The 21,858-nt window shown below is 46.0% G+C and overlaps 2 protein-coding genes across 11 annotated transcripts in view; one reads left to right on the forward strand and one right to left on the reverse strand.

Moving 5' to 3' along the window:
- Positions 1-8,553, forward strand: part of LOC138827197 (CDC42 small effector protein 2) — a 64,898-nt gene extending 56,345 nt beyond the window's left edge. For 3 of the 4 annotated variants that reach the window (XM_070022694.1, XM_070022691.1, XM_070022693.1), the window contains exons 3-5: positions 1,077-1,178; positions 5,369-5,483; positions 5,941-8,553. In XM_070022694.1, the coding sequence (XP_069878795.1) occupies positions 1,077-1,178; positions 5,369-5,467 (201 nt within the window). In that variant the 3' untranslated portion in view covers positions 5,468-5,483; positions 5,941-8,553. The remainder of the gene's footprint in view (positions 1-1,076; positions 1,179-5,368; positions 5,484-5,940) is intronic. The other variant, XM_070022692.1, reaches the window with a different exon arrangement.
- A 9,920-nt stretch (positions 8,554-18,473) lies between these two features.
- The window catches only part of LOC138827198 (rap guanine nucleotide exchange factor 6), a 149,751-nt gene continuing 146,366 nt past the window's right edge, over positions 18,474-21,858 (reverse strand). For all 7 annotated transcript variants that reach the window (XM_070022697.1, XM_070022696.1, XM_070022700.1 and 4 more), the window contains one exon: positions 18,474-21,169. In XM_070022697.1, the coding sequence (XP_069878798.1) occupies positions 21,144-21,169 (26 nt within the window). In that variant the 3' untranslated portion in view covers positions 18,474-21,143. The remainder of the gene's footprint in view (positions 21,170-21,858) is intronic.

Here is a 21,858-nt window from a genome sequence, read left to right on the forward strand (position 1 = left end):
TGGAAAAATCTCAGGCAATCACTGAAACACAGCAGCCAGGGTAAGGAAATACGCAAGTGAGTGAGTGGATTGGTGAGAACAAACCCTGTGATTGGAGTCTGGTTACTGGGAACAGTAAACAGCAAATAACAAAACAGTAAACAGTTGCCAGAGCCGGCCAGGCCTGTCATCCATCCCTGTAGGCAGGAGGCTGATGCAGGAGCATGTGAGTTAGAGGCCGGTCCTGGAAACAGAACAAGATCCTCTCCCCCTCCAACCCCCCCCCCAAAAAAAAAAAAAAAAAAGTAGTTATCAGGTATCACTGAGCCAGTAAGCACCTCAGCTTCGTTGACTTTGTACCAAAGTGTCTGTCCCAGCCAGCACAGACCAGACAAGTAAGCACAGGCGCATTCCCGTGTGGAAGGGGCAGGCTGTCACCCAGATGATCACATCCAAGTGTGAGCAGTAGTGCTGATGCTTAAGTAGACCAAATCACACTGTATCCTTCACTGATAATGTGACCATAATTTTACATTTCTCTCATTTAAAGAACTATTTTTAGCATACATAAAACAAATCTTGTATAATGTTTAAATCCAATTAAATATTTATTTCCTCATTTATTTCTTTTATGGTGAAAGCCTTCAAAATCCTTTCTTCCTGGCTTTGTTATCTCCCTCCCTCCCTCCTTCCCTCTTTCTCCCTCCCTCCCTCCTTCCCTCCCTTCCTTTCTTCCTTCCTATGAGACTTAAAAGTATACGCACCCAGTTTGCAGTTGTGTGGGATGAACCTCCCTGGACTTAACAGCATCAGCCCTGTTACCTGTGGCGTGAGAAAGCCACATGAGTGGGTTTGTGCAGGTAACACAGGGATACCAGAGCTACAGCTAATCAGTCCTTCCGTTCTCAATAAGCACCTGTTGTTTTACTTAGCCATTTCTTCCTGAGAATACTCCTTTTGTGGATTTCAGATGTGTTAATTGTGGTGGTCTGCGGCATTTTTGTTGTGTGGGCACAAGTCATTAACAGAGTCATTTATCCATAAAAGAAGAATAAGAATAATAAGATCATTTTCTCAACATATTCTTTGTACTTCAGAAACGGCGACGGCGGATTGACCGGAGTATGATTGGAGAGCCCACAAACTTTGTGCACACGGCTCATGTGGGATCCGGAGACCTGTTCAGCGGGATGAATTCTGTAAGTGTGTTGGGAAGGGCTCCTAGGGCCCGGGGCACAGTCATGTGAAACCTGAGCGACAGGTCCGGGCCTTGTGAGCAGCACCATGCCAAATGAATTTGGAGAGACCAAGGATAAATACATTTGACCTTCAATCACTGCATCTTTTCTTGTCATTACTTCTAAACAATATTAACAGTTTAGTTACATGTTATGTATGTTGTATTAATAAGTAGGATAAGTAAGCTAGAGATATTTTCACAATAAAAACTTATTTTAAAAAAAGTTAAGCTAGAGATTCCATGTGGGGATCCCACCATTTTAAATAAGGGAGTGTAGCACCTGGGGCTGTTGTTTCCTTAGGACTCCTGGGAAGCATCCTTGCATATGTGAGCAATGACTGAACATAGGTGAGCCTAGAAGAGCAGATAAGAAAACGGTTGGGGGCTGGGCGCTGGTGGCTCATGCCTGTAATCCTAGCTACTCAGGAGGCTGAGGTCTGAGGATCACGGTTCAAAGCCAACCTGGGCAGGAAAGTCCATGAGACTCTGATCTCCAATAAAAACCACTAGAAAACCAGAAGTGGTACTGTGGCTCAGGCGGTAGGTAGAGTGCTTGCCTTGAGCTGAATAGTGCAGGGACAGTGTTCAAGCCCTACGACGGACCAAAAAAAAAAAAAAAAAGGTTGGGTTTTGTGTGTGTGTGTTTTATTATTGCTGCGCCCCCCCCCCCCCTCCCGCTCGTCCTGGGGCTTGAACCCAGGGCCTGGGCACTGTCCATGAGCCTCTCCATCCATGCTCAAGGCTAGCACTCTACCACTTGAGCTACAGAGCCACTTCTGGCTTCTTCTGTGTATGTGGTACTAGGGAATGGAACCAGGGCTTCATGCATGCTAGGCAAGCACTCTACCACTAAGCCACCTTCCCAGCCCGCCTCCTTCCTCTTGAATAAGTACTTGGAAAGTCTGAAGGATTTGAGATCAGAGTAGAGGTTATCATTCATTCTCATGCTGTTGCCAAAGGGACTTGGAGCAGTCTTTAGATAATCATCTCTTCTTGTTCTAAGTTCACTTATTTTCCTTTTACAAACTTTGAACTACATGTACTTTGTAAAGTGTCACCCTTTACCTGGTAGTTAGAATAATTATTAAGTTCTCAACGTCCTTTAGTTCAAGGCAGTGATCGTTGGTCTTATTTGGTAGTAGGAAATGGAAAACCTGAAATAAGGAAATCTCTTTGCTATTTATTTATTTTGCCTGAGTAGCTAGGATTACAGGCTTGAGCCACTGGCACTGACTACTTTGCTGTCTTTTATAGAGACTTTAGCACATTTCAGAATAGACTTTGGTTTCACTCAGCTGAACTCTTTTCTTGTCTTTTTTTTTTTTTTTTTTTTTTTTTGACTGGTCCTGGGACTTGAACTCTGGGCCTGGGTGCTGTTCTTGTGCCCAAGGCTAGTATTCTACCACTTGAGCTTCAGCTCCACTTCTTTTTGTGGTTAATTGGAGATGAGAATCTCATAGGGACTTTTCTGCCTGGGGTGGCTTCAAACCACAATCCTCAGCTCTCAGGAACCAGGCTTTGTCCTTATTAGCATAAATTAATTGTACATAGGACTTTGCAGCCATTTCCACACATAGATACAAGGTTCTAAATCCATCAGATTCATCCTGTCTGATTTTAGTAGCTCTGATCAAGCTGATCAACATATATATATATATGTTATACACAGGTATTTGGATTATATTCACCCCTGAATTGTAATTGTATCATGCTTTCCTTTCTCCTTCGTGTTCTTGCTGGTCATTCACTTTCTTCCTTCCAACAGTCTTGTGTCTGCTCTGTGAAATCACACAGGATTGGTCCTTCTGAAAGTGGCTTTTAGTCTTTCATTTTCATTTAAGAAAGCAGCAGGGCCAGGCGTGGAGGCTCACGCCTGCAACCCCAGTGGCCCGGGCATGCAACCCCCGCTGAGCGGGAGGCCTAGGCTGGCCCTGGCAAAGATACGCCCTAACAGAAAACCAAGAAAGGGCTGGGGCTCAAGTGGTAAAGCACAGGGGAAAGGCCCCGAGTTCAAATTACAGCACTGCCCACAGAGAGACAGCCAGAAATAGAAAGCAATATAAAAGATGAAGGCTCATAATGCCTTCCAGGTTTTACCTTAAGCCAGCTACTAAATCTGAGTGTTTCTTTTCCCCAAGTCTAATGTAAATAGATGTTTAGATGGTCCCTTACTGTTCAGAACAGAACATTTTTTCCCATCCTAGGGCTTGAACTCAGGGTCTGGGCACTGTCTTTGAGCTTCTTTGTGTTCAGGGGTAGCGCTCTACCACTTGAGACACAATGTCATTTCTGGCTTTTTCTGTGATTAATTGGAAAGTCTCACAGACTTTTCTGCCAGGGTTGGCTTCGGACTGTAGTCCTCAGATCTCAGCCTCCTGAATAATTAGGATTATAGGTGTGAGCCACTGGTGCCTGGCTCAGATCAGTAAGGTGTTTTATAAAAGCAGAATGCTCTATTTTATTCTGACATACTGGATGGCATTAGTTAACTTAACCAAGGGATTGAGGGCTTTCAAAATAGTGGATGGGTATCCTGGATACCACAAAGCCCTTTGTTACTTCAGTTACTAGGCAAGCAAAGGAAGCTCCATTTAGGAGCTAGTTTTACATTTAAACCTTGTTGGAGCTAAATAAATTCTGTGCACTCGTGTCCCCCCCACCTCTGTATTTATATATATACAGACACATATTCACATATAGTATATAGAATAATATTATGTATTCATACATACATATATATATATATATATATATATATATATATATATATATATATATATAATTTCTATCTTCTGTTAGCATGTTTAAGAATGGTTTTATTCCAAAAATAACACAGGCAAGTCTTCCTCCGTTCTTGTAAATACTATTTTGACTCAGGAGAATCAGTTAAAAATGCGCTTTCCATGCTATGCTTTGTTTGTATCATAGTAAGTGATCTGTGAGCATTTGACAACTAGATTGATGAGCAATTGGAACCCAGGGCCTCAGGCATGCAAGGCAAGCACTCTACCACTGAGCCACCTTCCCTGATGAGCAATTGGATCTCATCTCTTCTCTCCCAGATCTCAGCAGTGTGGAGGCTGCAGGAGTCTTGGGGTTCAGATGCAGGACAAATGAAGTCAATGCTTTATCTCTTTACTGTGAGAAATCACCTCCAAACCCTTCCTGCTTATTAGGTTTCCGCATCCAGGCATCTGGCCTGACTGATTGTCTGTTTTCAACATGTTCCTAATTTATAGGAATGATATTGGAATGATAATTAAAAAAATAGAAGCACTTCAGGGTTTGCAAAAGATGGTATGTGTGTTTGTTTCAACAGAATACCTAAGCCTCTGTATTCCTACCTATCAGAAAGTAGCGATGTGGTTGGAATATCATCTTACCATTGTATAGATAAGACACTTGATGTTTCCAGAGGATAAAAAATTTACCCCAATTACAGGATTCATAAGTAAATTTGGACTACTTGAGTTTTTAAAAAACTGTATCAGAATAGTAAAACTGCAGTTTACTATATAAGTTTATGATTTATGTCTAGCTGATAGCCAGTTTGGTTCATATCTATTTTCTTGCTTTGGAGTTTTATTTTGAGTAATTACAGTGGTCAGATATATAAGACATCTGCAAATTTAAGGTATTTGAGATTAAAAAAGGGGCAGTTGATCTGTTTATTTCTGTCTGTCAAGTGTTACCAAGTACGCTGAGTTACAAAGTGAATTTTTTCTTTAGGAAGCAGCAGAAGGGGCCAGAGATATTTTAACAACTTGAATTACTAGGGCTGGGAATGTGGCTTAGTAATAGAGTGCTTCCCTCACATGCATGAAGCCCTGGGTTCGAGTCCTCAGTTCTCCATAAACAGAAAAAGCCAGAAGCGGTGCTGTGGGTCAAGTGGTAGAGTGCTGACTGGCCTCGAGCCAAAGAAGCTCAGGCCCTGAATCCAAGCCCCAGGACCGGCCAAAAAAACCCCAACAAAAACCTGAAAAACAAAAAAGCCCAACTTGAATTGCTACTCACCATTTGCTCTTAAAGCCACAAAAATATAAGGCGATTAAAAATTATAGATTCATAAAAAAGTAGCTTATCAAAAAGAGTCCCTTTTGCGCTGCGCCTGGCTCTGACTGTGTCCGTCCCCCGTGCTCTCCGTTGCAGGTCAGCTCCATTCAGAACCAAATGCAGTCCAAGGGGGGCTACGGAGGAGGCATGTCCGCCAACGTGCAGATGCAGCTGGTGGACACGAAGGCCGGATAGCCCCGGTCCCCGCTCGGTGAGTCCCGCAGAGCCCCACCAGCCCTCAGGCAGCCTGGGGTTTACACATGAAGCTCATTTGCTGTGTGTCCTTGTGAAACTTACTATGAGGACAAGCATAAGTTAGCTGAGCGCTTTTGGGGGATAGTCACAGGCATTACTGCCTCTTGAATCAAGTGTGGGCTTGCTTTGCTTGGAAGGCTTGAATTGCTTTAAGATGACGTCGTTGAGAAGAAGGCTTTTCCTGACAGTTTTTGGTCCAATATGGTGCTTGTGTCCTTTTTTAAGAACAGCGAAATTATTTTGAGTATTGATGCTGCAGATATCTTGAGTAGTCAGTAGACTCATTTTATAGCTAGCTCTTTATTGTTTACAAATCCTTCATTTTAAGCAGTCAAATGAAAAAAAGAAAGGTTGATTTTAAGAATGAATCCTGAAAATGTAAAAATAATTTGATTTTTCTCTTGGTTTTATAGGTCATTGTGAATTTCTGTATTATCTCTGTCCGCTGTTCTGTCATTTTTTTGGTCTTGTGATTGCGTTTCTTTTATTTTTAATGATAAAAGAGAAGTGTGCCGGCAGCCGCTCACCTTGTGATTCTCCAGTGAGACGTTACCGTTCTGCTCCCTCCGAAGACGCCGCCGCCAGGCAGACCCCGCACTTCCTTCACCCGGCATGCATGCCTTTACACTCTGGACAGAGTTCTTTGGATCGTAGCTGAATTCTCAATGTTGAACCAACGTGGATCTGATCTTAGCATGATCTTTCTTGTGAATGCTAGCATCGTTTTGCAGTTGTTTTTTTTTTTCCCCCCCATTTAAAACCTTTTCTTTCTGCCTCTAACCCTTTGCCTTAGGATTTTACTGGTAAGCAATGGCCTGTGATGGTTTTGTTCACTTGTCACCAGGTGTGTATATTTTGGAAGGTATAAGACCCACAAGCACAATGATCATTTTTATTTGTTTGAAACGTCAGCAGATGTCTGCATGCTTTATGGAGTTGCTTTGATGGGAGCCCACAGCGGGGCAGAGACAAGCAGCCCTGGGCTGCCGTGGGCCGACGATCCTGCTGCTATTAGAGATAATTTAGCTGTGGCACTGAGTCACATCAGTTCTGTAGACAAAGACAACTGTAGCTTCTTTAGAAGTATAGCTTTTTGGTCTTTTTGATTAGCGCTGCAATAAGAGAAAGCGTGCATTCATAAGGCATTCATTTGGTTGTAAATGTTGAGTGTATTTATTTGGAGAGCAAGGGCCTGTGGTTGTGAACAGGTGTGGTTGCGTATCTGAGTGTTGTGCTGAAATGCTCATCGTCTGATTGTGAGCACATTCATTCTTTGTGTACTCAGTCTCTCGTTTTTTACTTGTGTCCTGGATCACATTTTGGCATCCATTTGTTTCTGCAAGTAGCCTGTTGAACCTCTAGCCTCGGTTTTGAACGGCAACCATTAGAGTCATTGGACTTGGGTATTCCACATAGTTTGGAGGCCAGGAATGTTGCCAAGATCAAGGCAGTGGCCTGGTTAGGTCACAGCCGGTGAGAGCCAGCTATGCAGTGAGTTTGACGGTTTCGGCAAGAGGTCTTTGCTCAGGTTCCAAAGGATGTTCATTGTTCACCAATTTTGTATACTTCAAATATTCCTATAAATGTTTCTCTTCCCTACTAAAATGAAATGTTAAGCCAAAATGAGTGATTTATGTTGCTGAAGTGTTGAAACCCCATGTCCAGTTCAGGCCTGACTACCTGCTGGCCACGAGGAATGGTTCCTGCAGTGCTGAGCTCCCGGAGGGGCCTCTGCAGGAGAGGAGAGCTTGCCTGCTTCTAGCCCTTTCGCTCACCTCTTCCCCTTCTTGCGGAATAAATAATAGCAAGAAGCGCTAGCTTAGGCAAAGGTGGAGGTACCCTCCCCGATTCCTCTGGATTAGTTCACCAGTCCAGTGGGCGCCAGGTGACCCATGCTTCGGTGTCACAGTTCTGAGCCTCTGCAGGTGTCCGTCCATAGCACTGGGAGAATATGTCAAACAAAAGCGTTGGGCATTTTGCTTAATAACTTGGTCTGTTGTGTTTGATGGACGGTGTGGACACTGCGTTCTGGAACGTGCCTGAGGACCATTGTCATTGTGCTTAGCATTCTGCTGCCAGCAAACGTTTTCAGATGCACTGGATTTTCTTGCCATTGTCAGCACGGATGCATTTTAAGTTTTTAAATTGGTACAGTTTTGGTAATGTCCCTTAACTCCTGGAACAACCATACAGGGAACTTACTCCTTTTCCCCAAGTTGATTTTATTTACTATCACTTTTGCTGCTCTAAGACCCACAAGTGTTGGAGCCTGCGTCATGGGAAGCCACAGGCTGGCCCTCGCCTCTCCATGTCCTGCCTTTGCCCCTGCCCTAAACGCTTAGCACGGCCCGACCCCGGGCACAAGAGCAAGGGCATGGCCCACGGTGCCTGGGAAGGTGTGGGGAAAGTCAGGAAATAAGAAAATAGCCAAGATCAACCCTGCACGTGAGGCTTTTGGAGGCCTGAGCACTGGTGAAGGCAGAGGGCAGATTTTCACCTTCATCCGTGGGATTGTCCCCTATCCCAGTGTGTGTCATTTTTAAGTGGAAGCTAATAGGCTTTTCATACGTAACAGTTACTTCAGTGAAATGTGCTAACACCTGGCAAGCAAGAGGAATTGAATGAAGATTTGATCTCCACGTGGCTCTCTAGGCAGCCACCTGCATTCTGTAAAAGGCGTTTCCGCCATACAGGCAGCAAATGCACTGGAGGCTTAGAGCGGAGGTGCTGACCGTGGCCAGTCCAGCCAGTGCTATTGGTGGGCCTTCAGACACACCTCATGAGTGCGTTCGCTTTCACCTCTGTTGTTAAATTATAGCAGTTTTATTCTAGAGAACAAGTTTGCCTTGATTTTGTTTAAAATGACTTCTGCTCAGCACCCAGAAGATAAAATTGACATATTTTTATAATTATAAGCATACTTTTTTTGTACATTGTGTTCATTCTTGAATAAAGTGAGTTCAGTATTGGCTTGTAGATATTAAAAGGAAAGTATTGATTTTGATTCAATAAATGTTTTCTTTCAATCCTTGTTTGATTTACCTTTTTTTTCTCATTTATTTTAGTTCTTTCAAGGAATTCTTTGTGTTTTCAGTAATGACCTCTTTTGTATAAAAACAGTTTATCACTTTTTGCTGTAAGAGTGGCGTGACAAGCTGGAGTAGTGGTGAATGTCCGTAATGCCAGAAGGTGAGTTCAAGGTCACTACATAGCCAGACACAGTCTCCAAAAGCTGAGAGAGCTCATTGCATCTCTTTGCTGTACAGTGAATTATATGTACAATACTCACCTGCCTTTTCAGTGAAAATATGAAAGACAATTCACAGGACAGAAGGCCAAAGATAACCTGGAGGAGCAGGTGGAGAGAAGAGTGTACCTGTGCGGAGTGATGGATTCTATTTCTCTTATACGTATGTGTGACAGATACTATGTGAATATCAAGACATTTTGATGTTAAAAATCTAATAAAACTGAAAGGACAGACAAGTCTAGTAGAAGCTTTATCTTTAGTACATAAAATCACGTGTACTCACAATTGGCAAATGAAGAAATGAAAGCATACCTTCATTATTCAAAATTGAGAAGGTAATCTTCAGAATGACTCACAGCCCCATTGGTGCTGAGCGCTGGTGGCTCACCCTGTAATCTTAGCTACTCGAGAGGCTCAGAACTGGAAGATCTCAGATCAAAGCCAGGTCAGACAAAGTTCCTTAAGAGTCCCATCTCCAGTTAGCCAGCAGAAAGCTGGACTGTAGGCATGGCCCTGTAGAGTGACAGCAAACCAGAGAATCCCAAGTTTGAGACTAGCCTAGGGTGCATAGTGAGGTCCTGTGTCCAAGAGGGGGGGAAAAAAAAAGACCATTTGTGTTTCTGTGATAATGATCTGAAAAGGATATTAAAACAACAAACACATTTCTCATAGCAGCTTGAAAGGTTTTATGAGATTCATCGTGACTGAGAATCCCCCACAATATCACACAAATTGAGATTCAGATCTTGTGTACTGACCAGGTCATCAGATGATGCTTTAGTAATGAGTGGAGCTGGTGGGTCAGTTCAGACAGTGGGGTTGGATCCAGAGTCCATGGCCCACAAAGAGTTGTTGGGTTTTTGCTTCATGTGCCTTCCACACTATAGCAAGTGCAGATGGATTAGCCGTATGGAAGCAAGCTCACTGGAAAGGAAGAAACTGTTCCTAAACCAGCTGGAACGAACAGAAAGATACTCTGGAAGAAACTGCAGAAACAAAAACAGCTTAATAATTCACCATAAAAGATAGGCAAGAAAAAAATATAATACCTAGGAATAAGTGTAACTAGAGGCAGAGACGTAAGTACAGATGTTACTAAAAAGAATTGAAGGTGAACATGATAAATCTTCTGTACTTCAAAGGAGATAGCAGAATGAAGAGTGACACAAAAGTTGTTTGAAAACTTTTCATTGGACAAAGGATTAATATTTATATAAAGAGCTCAAAAATTAAAACACTAATAATGGATTCCTTTTTAGTGGATTACTTAAGCACAGTTCTCAACAGGAAAAAAAAAAAAACCCTAAATGGTTAATATGAAGAAATGCTCAATGTCTAACTGCAAAGGGAAATACAAATCGAAGCGGCAGCCCAGTCAGAATGGCTGTCATCAACAAAACATGCCGGCCTAGATGGGAAGTGATGTGGAAAAACTCATGCTGCTATTGGGAATGCACATTAGTGCAGCCATTCTGGAAGTCAGTATGGAAGCATCTCACAGAACTGAAATACAGCCCTTCCTAATGACCCAGCTCTTATGCATTTCTTGAATGTAAATTTGCACATCCATATTATGGCGTAATTCACAGAGGGCAAGCTTCAGAATCAGCGTGTAGAGCTGTGAGCGGATAAAGAAAATTGACACACTGATCACTATTATTCATGCAGAAGGATGACATGGTCCTTGAGAAAAATGGATGGGACTGGAGGTCATCATGTTTCATGAATGGGGGGAGGAAGACGAGCATGATTGAAACACATGTTCACAATGCGTACCAATACATGTATGTAATACAATGTGCTATGTATATGTAATGTATGATACTCAAGTGTATATATGAAGAGAGCCTTATGAAACCCACTTTTTTCTTTTGCGTTAAAAAAATCATTAGTTGTACAAAGAGATTACAGTTCCATAGCTCAGGTTTGGAGTACAGTGCTGCTTGGTCCGTGTTTCCCCTTTCTCTGGTCTCCCCCATTTCCCCTCTCCCTTTCTTGTCCTCAGATAGTTGTCTTGTGTGTGCACGTGCCAGTCCTGGAGCTTCGACTCACAAGGCTAGTGCTCTACTGCCTTGAGCCGCAGCGCCATTTGGGGCTTTTTGGTAGCTAATTGGAGATGAGAGTTCTGGACTTTCCTGCCTGGCTTGGCTTTGACCCTTGATCTCCAGATCTCAGCCTCATGAGGAGGATTACAGGTGTGAGCCACTGATGCTCAGCCTACACATTTCACTTTGTGACTGCATTGACTTCCCTCCCTCCTTCCTGTGCTCAAGCCCACGCCCCCCGGCCCGCTCGCCGTGTCTGTTTCTGGCATTCCTTGTGCTACAGTCCTCACTGACGTCTCTGGTCCCCTGAGCACGCCGGCCGTGAGTGCTGCGATGTCGGCGCAGGTGACTCCCGTCGGCCTTCCTCAGGGGAGGGGAGACGGTGCTGCCTGTCTCTTTGGGCCTGGCTTTTAGTCTAGATTCATCCATTTTAAAAAGGCGTATTATGGAGGTGGTTTGATAAAGCATGTTATATGCAGATAGAAAACACCCCTTCGCACAAAAGTCATCTGAAGCCTGGACTCCGTGTCTGACGGTTTATGGCGGTGCCCAGGGCGCTCGCGCCGGCTGTGGGCCTCCTCGGCCGGGCCTGTGGCCGGGCTCGGGCCTGCTCGCTGGGCCTCCTCGGCTCGGGCCTGCTCGCTGGGCCTCCTCGGCCGGGCTCGGGCCTGCTCGCTGGGCCTCCTCGGCTCGGGCCTGCTCGCTGGGCCGCGCTTTGTGCCTGGCTGTTTGCTTGGTAGCTGGGATCACGGAGGCCAGCCTCGCTGCCCGCTCATCCCAGGTTTAAATAGGAGCATTCGGAACGCCTGTCAGGCCTCAGCAGGAAGTGAGGCTCGGCGCTCGCTCCGCTGGACAGTCCGTGCACCGGGGCAAAGAAGGTGATGAAGGGAAAGGGGGGGGGGGAATCAGCTGATGAACATTTCTGTGCGTCAAAAGCAGTTTAGAATCCCGGCGGCGGCGGCGCCTGCTGGTGGACGTGGGCAGGGCGCGGCAGGCTCTGCGCATGCGCAGCAGGGAACCGCTGGGGACGCGCTCGCGGGCCGGAGCGCCTGCCGGGCTGCCGAGCTCGGCTCCGGGTGCGGGTGCCCGGCACCCCTGCTCCCGTCCTCCCCTCCCGCCCCCCACGCCGGTCAACCCAACCGGCCCCCAGCGAGATGCCGACGCCGTCCCTGGCGGCCTAAAAACATCCAACGAGGGCGAGGTCGGGGCCTCGCCCCACACAGCCCGCGCGGAGAGGCCGCGGGCGCCGTGGGGACGGCGGCTGCCCCCCAGAGCCGAGTCGCCCGGTCCCGGCGGGGCCGGCAGCCCGCCCAACGCGCTGCCGCTCCCACGCCCGGGGTGCGGGGCCGGCGGGGTGCGGCTGCCCTCCCGCCCCACGCGGAGGCTCGGCTCGCCGCCCCGCCGGCCGTGCCTCCGTCTGCGGGGGTCGGCGCGGGCGCCACGGGCCGCCCCGCCCCCGCCCCCCTCGCCGCCGGACTCGCCGCGCGCCCCTTCCCAGAACCCCGCGCGTGGGCGCCTCGCGCCGTCCGCCAGCGGCTCCGGCCAGAGCGGTGCGGGCGGCCCGAGCCCAGCCCAGCCGCGCGTGCCCACTGACGGGACGCGGGGGCCCCGGCGCCGCCCCGGCCTCTGCGCAGCCGCCGCCCCTCGAACCACTTTCTCCGAGGGGTTGTAGACTTTCCTTCCCGGCCGGCTTCGAACCGCGGACCTCAGGTCTCAGCCTCCTGAGCAGCCGGCGTGACGGCGGGAGCCCCCGGCGCCCTTCAGCAGCTGCGGGCACCAGCTCGAGCCCCGCGCCTGCCCCGCCCTGCGCGGGAAGGATCGGAACGCAGGCCCGCAAGCGCCGCCCGGCGCCAGCGCCCCGCGCGGGCCCGGGAATTAGTTGCGGCCTGCGGTCCGTCTGTGGGCGCTGGGGTGAGCTGCGGGGCGCGGGGGGGGGGGCCGGGGGGGCCGGGGGCGCGGGGCGGGGCGCGGGGCGGGGCGGGGGCGCGGGGCACACGCGGCGCCGCCAGGTGGCGCCCTGGGCCGGCGACTTCCCAGAAGCGTTGTACGGTCCCGTCAGCGTCGGAGCCACCGGGAGCCCAGGTCAGAGCACTCACTACCCGGACCGGAGCGCCGAACCCATCCACACGCCCCATGTGAGGGGCGGACGGACAGACAGACTCCACTAGCTCAGGGCTGGAGGCGGCGCCGGCTAAGCTGTCCTCTGCCGTCGAAGCCCCTCCACCCGCAGCCAGCGTTGTCAGCCGCGCCAGGGCGGGGTTCCCGGGCAGTCCCCCGTCCCCCCCCCCCCCCCACCGCGTCAAGGTTGCATCGTTCTCTCCATGCTCGCACGGGCTGCACCCGCACCCCCAGCACCGCAGCCTTCGTGGAGGTTCTTGTTTTCATGCACAGCCATCTGTCCCCTGCCCTTGTGCACACACACCCCGGTGCACGTATGTGTATTCATGTCAATGAACGCGTTCTAGGTCTGGCTTCCTGAGCTGATCATGTGTTGCTCAATGTATTCACCTCCATTCCTATCCATCTTCCTGCAAACGAAATCTCTTTCCTTTACAACTGTGCAATATTCCACAGTATTTATACCACATTTTTATTCATCTGTGGCGGTGCTCCTCTGCCAGTTCCATTGGCTCTTGTGAATGGTGCAGCTAGAAACAGGGATGCAGGTGTCTTTCTTCTATATTGATTCCAGCCAGCCACCCAATACTAGTATGGTAGGGTCAAAAGAGCAGGTCTGCTTCAGTGTTTCCAGGAATCTCCCTTCTGATCCCCACGGTGGCCGCTCTACTTTGCATTCCCATCAGTGCTGTATGAGGGTTCCTTTAACTCCACCCAGCATCCTTGCCAGTGGTTCTCTTATAGAATTTTTTTGACTTTATTTCCTTTATGGCTAAAACACTTTTTTTTTTTTTTTTTTTTTGTCAGTTGTGGGGCTTGAACTCTGGCCCTGGGCGCTGTTCCTCAGCTCTTCCTGCTCAAGGATAGCACTCTACCACTTGAGCCACAGAGTCATTTGCATTTTTTTCTGCTTATGTGATACTGAGGAATCAAACCCGGAGTCTCATGGACTTTCCTGCCCGGCCTGGCTTTGAACTGTGATCCTCAGATCTCAGCCTCCTAAGTAGCTAGGATTACAGGCATGAGCCACCTGCACCCAGCTTGAACATTTCTTCATGTAGCAGCTCTTTGTACTGCTTTTGATCAAATTAGCTACGGACTTAGCAATCATATTTCCTCCCCCCAAAACTGTTTACTAATTCTTTGCATAGTGTTTTAAACCTCCATTCTATTCATGCCTACCCAAACATTTTCTGAATGAGGTTCTTGTTTTTCTAAAATTCTGAGTTGCTCCCTCTGGCTATTTGTGCTTGTGACTTTCTTTTTGAAGCATCCCTGCCTAGGATTTTTTCCCCTCTCTACACTGCCATTGGTGGCAATAGTTTGCATTTTCACTACTTTGCAGGAACTGTGATTCTCTTTCTTCAGTGACCCACGTGTTCAACAATGTGTTGTTCAGTCTCCAGGTGTTTTGAGAATTTCCTGTAGTTTCATATGCTATTGAGATCGAGTTTAACTTCATTATGGTCAGACAGGATACAGGGAGTGATTTCAGTTTTCTATTTGCTTATGTTGCTGGAGGTCATGGGATATGACCTATTTTGGAGGAAGTTCAGGAGCTAAGAATATGTATTGTGCAGCTACTGGGTGAAGTACTCTGCAGATGTTAAAAGTTGTTTAAGTCTTAAGGTTTCTGTGTTGATTTTTTTGTTGAAACATCTATTGGTGAGAGAAGTATTTCACACTATTGTGCCAGTATTTATGAGCGTTTATACAAGTCCACATGTGTTAGTTTAGTGAGCCTGGGTGTGCCATTTTTTGGTGCATGTTATCTAATTTCCTCTTCATATTAGTCTAAGTACCCATTTTGTCTCTTGACTATGCTTAAGTCTTATTTTATCAAATGTACACAATGATTCCTGCCTACTTTCAGGGTCTATTTGCTCAGAAAGTCCTTTTCCATCCTATCACCCTGAGCCCCTTCTTTATCAATGCGATGTTTATTTATGGTCATGGGTTTTGAACTCAGGGCCTGGGTGCTCTTCAGCTGAAGGGTAGCATTCTACCACTGTGAGTCACAACACTACTTCTGATTTTCTGGTGGTTAACTGGAAATGGGTCATGGAGTTTCTTGCTTGGGCTGGCTTTGAACTGTGATCCTCAGTAGCTAGGATGACAGGCATGAGTTTTTTTTGGTCAGTGGTAGGGCTTGAACTCTGGGCCTAGACACTGTCCCTCAGCTCTTCAGCTCAAGGCTAGCACTCTACCACTTGGGCACCACTTCCGGTTTCTGAGTGGCTTATTGGAGATAGGAGTCTCACGGACTTTCCTGCCCAGGCTGAGGCAGCTTGAGTAGATAGGATTACAGGCGTGTGCACCAGCACCTGGCTGGGTCTTACTTTGACCCAACTTGCTATCATTTGATTGTAGAGTTATGCACATTCACATTTAATGTTACTGAAAGGTATGCTGTATTTCCTGTCCTTTTTTTGTGTTGCTGTTTCTTTCATCTTTCTGCTTCCTAATCTCTTCTAGTAGGGTTTCTTTCCTATATTTTTGTTTTCATTTCCCTTCTGTGAGTGATTCATGTAAGTATATTTTGCAGTGTTGCTTTATGGTGGATGACTTTCATTTTTCATGGAAGGTTTTTATTTTTCCATCAGTTATTACAGATAGTTCTGCTTATTACAGTAATCTATGTTGGCATCTGCTTTTCCAAGTTGAAATATGTCTTACAAATCCTTCCTGCACTTAGTATCATGTTGAGAAGTCTGCTTTTGTTATTATACTGGCGTGCCATGGCAAGTTCCAGCTTTCAATGTTCTCTCTTCTGTATGTTTAGTGTTTTTACTGGGTCTGGGGGCGCTGGGATGTGTGACGTGAACGACCACTTTTATGAGGGTCGGGGTGGATTGGCCGTTTTTTTTTTGGTTAGTCACGGGGCCTGAGCTCTGGGCCTGGGCGCTGTCCCTCAGCTCTTCAGCTCAAGGCTAGCGCTCTACCACTTGAGCCACAGCACCACATCCAGCTTTTTTTCTTATGTGGTGCTGAGGAACCGAACTCAGGGCCTCAGGCATGCAAGGCAAGCACTCTACCACTGAGCCACCTTCCCAGCTCCATGGTTTGGCCATTTTGACTGAGCTTCTTCCTCAAAATTTGTAGGACCTCTTGGTATTTTTTCTAATACCTTTGACCTAATTTTCCTGCAATTGTTTTCAGCTTCTGCACTATTACCCCAGGCTTTTCAATTAAGTTTATTTGGGTAGTTGAGTTTATCTGTAGAATTTTGGTTCCCCACCCCCCCCAAATCATTGAATTTCTCTAATTTCCCACATTATTACCTTATTTCAGCAGCTGCTTGTACTCATTCAGTTTCTCATTTGGTTAAAAAGCTTTGAAAAAAAAAAGATTCATTTTTGTTTATTGAGCTCAATGGCATTTATTTTTCTAAGTCCTTTATGGTGCTATTACTGGCTTTTGAGGGAGACGCTGCCTCTTTTTTGTGAATTTTGTGATCTTTTGATGATTTACACATGTGGGTCCAGGATTTGAGAGACTTCACTGTCCTGTGTCCTTCTTGCAGCTGTGTTGAGAGTGATGGCTGGGGTGGTGTGAAGAAGGGTGGGATCACAAACAGCCAGTTTCAGTGCTTGAGACCCCATGTGTGGAACTCTTCTTCCTGAGTAAGGAAACCAGTTTTGGCAGGCTCTAATGAAGATCTGATCTTTTTAGATGAATATAGGATCCAAGATGTACCTTTGTGCTGTCGGAAGAAGGCTGGAGGGGCTGGTCCTAGTGGAGAAATACTAGCTTGCTTTCTCTATGATGGGAAGGGTGAGGTGCTATGCTTGCACATAGGTGAGATTAATGGGAAGGTGGAGAAGGGTAAAAAGAAAATGCTGGATTAGTGAGTGGGGAGATAAAAGTGGGATGGAGGCGTGGCTTAAGTAGAAAAACACCAGCAGAGCAAGTTCAAATCCTGGTATCAGAAAAATAAAGTGACATGAAACAAGGGTGGATTTAGGTAATCAGGAAGAGTTAGGGATGGGGGAGCCAGGGGTAGAAGAGTGTGAGAAGAATCCTACTTATAGAGAAAGGGGGATATAAATGGAGAGGAACTCTGATCCAGATGGGAACTGAAAGACAGGTATGGCGTGTAGATGTGAACTTCAGAGAAAAGCAGCAAAACACAGATTCAATGGTATAAGAAGTCTGTGCTAGAATGTGTAAGTTGAAAGGTGAATGGCATTTATCTGAGAGAAAAGAAAGACCATAAGTTAACTGCAAGAAACATGTCTCTGTCTATTTACATGGCTTCTCTGCAGGGTGGCGAGGCTGCTCTAGGCCTGGCTTCACGCGAGGCTCTGCTCTCACATGCCTCGTGTGGCTGCCTCAACTGTTTAGTTTCTGTAGGCTGGGGTGTCCCATGAGCACCCTGCATTGGGGACAGGCTGGGGTGTCCCATGAGCACACTGCATTGGGGACAGAGACAGCTTTTTGTGGTGGGATCTACAGCTGCTGCCCAGGTGTCTCTGCTCCGCGGCTGGCCGGGAACTCATTCCTCCATGTCCTGGTGCTATTTCTGCAGCTTTGCGGTGTCCTTTCCTCATGTGCATTTTATAAGCGATTTATGCCAAAGTTCTATGGTACTGTGTCCGTGGGCAACCAGTTAAGCTGCAATTGCTCCTTTTTCCACTATCTGGTATAGAGAGGGCAAAGAATGCCTCCCAGCACAGCCTTCCCCGTCACCGTTTCCCATGGTGGGGATGAGGCTTGTGGTTTGCCTGTTCCCACTGCTGAATTTGTTGGTTCCTTGGCAGGTCTGATTTTATCTTGGTTTCCAGATCCAAACTCCATGCTGTTGCTACTCTGCTTTAATCATTTCTCTAATTCCTGAGTACTTGCAAAATCCTTGTAGTTTCTCCTTTCTTCCATGTTCCCTTGTAGTTTCTCCTTTCTTCCATGTTCCCTAAGAATCTGCTTGCTCTTGGGTCACTGGGCTCTTCTCATTTGCCAAGATGCTTTCAATCTGCATCATCATCTGCTGGCGTTTAGGCCCCACCAGATAATCCAGGATCTTCCAGGATCTTATCTCAAATTGCCTAATTATATCCACAATAGAATAACTCATGTTCTTGCCATCAGTATTTGACTTATCCATTATTCAGCCTACCATGTTTGTACTTCATATCTCAGCTAAAAGGAAAGCCGGGGTTTCTGCTGGGATGGAATTAACTGGTAGGGAATTTTACAAAGCGTGCTAAATCAGAATCTGATCTCATGGAAGAAATGTCCCCAAGACCTACAAAAAACAGTCTTGCTGTGGCAAATGCACCTAGCCTCCCATGTTACAGTCTCTCTCTTTTTTCACTGAAAAGGATTCAGACCTGGCTTGGAGTATTGCTGCAGAATTCTCTTCAGGAGTGGGTCATACTCGTTCCTTCATCAGCACCAGAAGGGCTGCCCACCGTCCTCTACCATTTTAAGAGAAATGTAAAGGCCCATATGCTTTAGTATTTTAACAGACCCTTCCAATTTCTCTGGAGACTGCTCAGCCTGGCGTTCTGGAATTCCCAGTAATGTGCAGGAAAGGTTTGGTGTACATTCTTTATTGATTCCACCAACTAATGTATTAGTAGATATGATACTTTTACATTCTCTTAACCAAAAATATAACAAATTATTTACACTCAGTAAAAATACAAAAAGCATACAGAGGCACTGTCTTTCTAAAAGACATAAGTTTATAAGTTTAAAGAGGTATCAAAAAATAGGCGACAAACATTGCTTGTTTCAGGGTACCTTACAATCACTGAATTGTGCAGTAGTTGTACTAATCAAATAGCAACTGTGCAGTTGTTTTTTGCTGATAAGTTTGCATGTTTTAGTTTTAAAAGATCAACTGCAGTCTAAATATTAAAACTTTTTAAAAAGCACAACAACAAAAGCTAAAGATGAACAGGGTTCAGTCGTCCGAGTGACACTAAAGGGTACATACTGGAACACAGCAGGGAAAGGCCACTTGTAGTTTGCTGACTACAGCTGCACTTCTAGCTAGGAGTGGAGGTGAGGACTCTTGTCCTGAAAGCTTCGGTCTAGAAATGTGGATGGATCTACCAGTTCTCCAAAGCTTTGATTGGAAGAAATTTTGCTGAAACTTACCATTTGGCAAAGGTTTGCACTCAGGGTTCCTGCAGGCTTCAATAGACATTCATAACGTAAGAACTAGGTATTTGGAACTGAAGCAAACTACAGGCTTTTAATTAAGGCTTTCCTTTGTTCTGGTTCTATGAGAAACTTAAGAAAGGACTTTCTTGTGCTCTAAATTAAAATTAATTTTTTTTTGGGGGGGTACTTGTCTAGGCAAGCACTCTGCCACAGCCCTTCATGAATTTTTAAGGGATTCATACATATTAAATGGTCACAAAGCATTTGGTTTTATTTCTGATCAATATGATCAGCTGATCCAAACACTCACAGTTAAAGCTAGATACAAAGGCAGCCACATGGTGCAAGCTCCAACCCACAAGGCCTCAGCTCTCTGTGCAGGGCATCATTTACACCATTCATGTAAGGCTTCATTTGATAGACCTGCTCAATGAAACAAGGACATGCTGTGCAGACAGTACATTTTCTGCACTCATGGACGGTGAGAATAAATATGCAACCACCTCAATGATGGTTATAGCAAAACAAAATTATGGGTAAACTAGTAGATTCATAATCAGAGGGAATGGTCTTTCAAACCAGGATTCTGGACTCAGGTTACCTTTTACAAGCAAGCCATGTAACTTGCATTTGAACACACCTGGGACTGACTAATTTCTAAGGCTTCAATTCAGAATGCTTTCTTCCCTCCAGGGGATTTTTTTTCAAAGACATGCCACTTTCCTAAAACAGAATCATTTTGATGAGAAAAACACACTATTTACGATTTTTAAATGAAGGTGATAAACAGAGAAATGCAACCATGGTTGTCTTAAGCTAAGCCCTGCATGGCCATATAAACGACATTCTGAAGTGAACCCATTGGCTTCAAAAGGATCTTGCTAATAGTACACCTATAAATGGCTTTGGCTTTTTTTGGTACAGAAATTTTACTTGCCTCTACATAAAAAAATGAAAAAGATATATAAACAATTTGTAAAAATCCACTTGATCTAGTAAACAGTTATTAAATATTTAAAGTTAAGTCCTTTCCAGGGCCAAAATTTGAATCAAGACAATCTTTTTCTCTGATGGTCATGGGGCTTGAACTCAGAGCCTGGGTCCTATCCCTGAGCTCTTTTACTCAAGACCAGCGCTATGCCAACTTGGGCCACTCCTCCTGGCTCTGAGTGGTTTATTGGAGGAGGTAAGTCTCACCAACCTGCCTGGGCTGGCTTTGAACCATGATCTTCAGATCTCAGCCTCCTGAGTACTTAGAGGATTACAGGCCACCAGCACCTAACAAGACAATCTCAGTTGCTCTTTCTCCCACAATTTTCAACCCAATTTCCAAGCCCTTGGTGGGCTCCTTAGGTTTACTAAGGGCCTCAAAGCCACAGGGGTTTTTCCAGATTGATGCAATCCAGTGCTGTAGGGGTGGTGTGCAGGCAGAAGACTCTGCAATGGCAAATTCATCTTCATGAGTCCAATGCTTTTTTTTTTTTTTTAAAGACTTAAAGCTCTCTACTTCTCACTCATAATAGATGAGTTCATTCTTTCACAATTAAGAGTTACTGCCCCTCAGCCTATCTGTGGCGCCCCCTGCACCGCACTGCCCAGGCACCACGCTGCACGCGTCAAACCCAGCTCCTCCACAAGGGTGATTCTCTGTCGGGTTGGACCAGAGACACTCTTATGGCCTCAAACACACATCAGCCCCCCACCCCTCCCCAACCACAGTACTTCAATAATAAGTTACTTTCCAAATACACAAGAATATCCTTGGTATTGGCCAACATTTTGAATGTGTCCACTAGCCCAAGCTATGGCTTGGAAATAATAATACCACTATGCTTTAAAAGATGTCTGGAAGGAAAATCAATAGTGATACATGGGACGACTCGAGTTTGCATTGACAAATGTAGTCCTAAGGCAGGTCTGGCGCAGTCAGGCCCAGCATCCACAGCCGGAAACCACTTGCCTGCGGGGGGACTAAATGGCGGGCAGTCTCATTCAGGAGCGCAGGGAATGAAGCCTCTGGGTTAGTAGCAGCAGCCAGCAGACTCCGCTCGCTCCTCGACTTCCAGTGACCAGATTCAAGTGGGCGACTCAAAGGCTAGACTGCTGAGACCTGTTCATTTTCTGCCAAGTAAGAAAAACAAATCAACTAATATGTTAGAGAATGATCAAAGAAATCCAAGATAGCCCATCAAGACCTTTATTCTGAGGACACCTTGATGGCTAACAATAAACTGGACTTCTAGCAATTTTTTTTAAACATTTAATGACTGTTTTTCAAGGTATTGTCACACAAAGCTAGTCAAGAGTTTTGCTCTGCAAGATGTACTAATAAATAGCATCGTTTTAGTTTGGCATTTGAAACGTTTTCATGCATTAATATACACCACCGATGTCAAACATCTTCTGAAATTACCCTTAAATGACTGCTGCCCTTGTATCAACTCCATGTGAGTAAGAGTGCTTGGCACCTAACAGCCTGTCTTCGCTGACTGAAACGACATACTGAACTCAGGGCTTCGTGCTTGTTAGGCAGGCACTGTACACTGAGCCATGTTCTGGTTTTTCACCGGCTATTTTTAGGACAGGGTCTTAACTTCCCGGTGAGGTATACTGGTGCACTGCCGTGATCCTCCTTGGGGCTGGGATGATAGACATGTGGCACTGTACCCAACTTCTTCCACTAGATGGAGTCTTTAGGGCGTCTCTATCTGGGCTGTTCTGAGCGTCATTTCCCGTTCCTGTCTTCCACTGAGCTTGGGCTGACAAGCTGTGCAGAGCTGTGAGTTAAGACTGAAAGCCATCTTTTGACC

The sequence above is a fragment of the Dipodomys merriami genome, unplaced genomic scaffold (genome assembly GCF_024711535.1).
Source record: "Dipodomys merriami isolate MVZ:Mamm:240054 unplaced genomic scaffold, mDipMer1.0.p SCAF_151, whole genome shotgun sequence".
NCBI classification, from domain to species: domain Eukaryota; kingdom Metazoa; phylum Chordata; class Mammalia; order Rodentia; family Heteromyidae; genus Dipodomys; species Dipodomys merriami.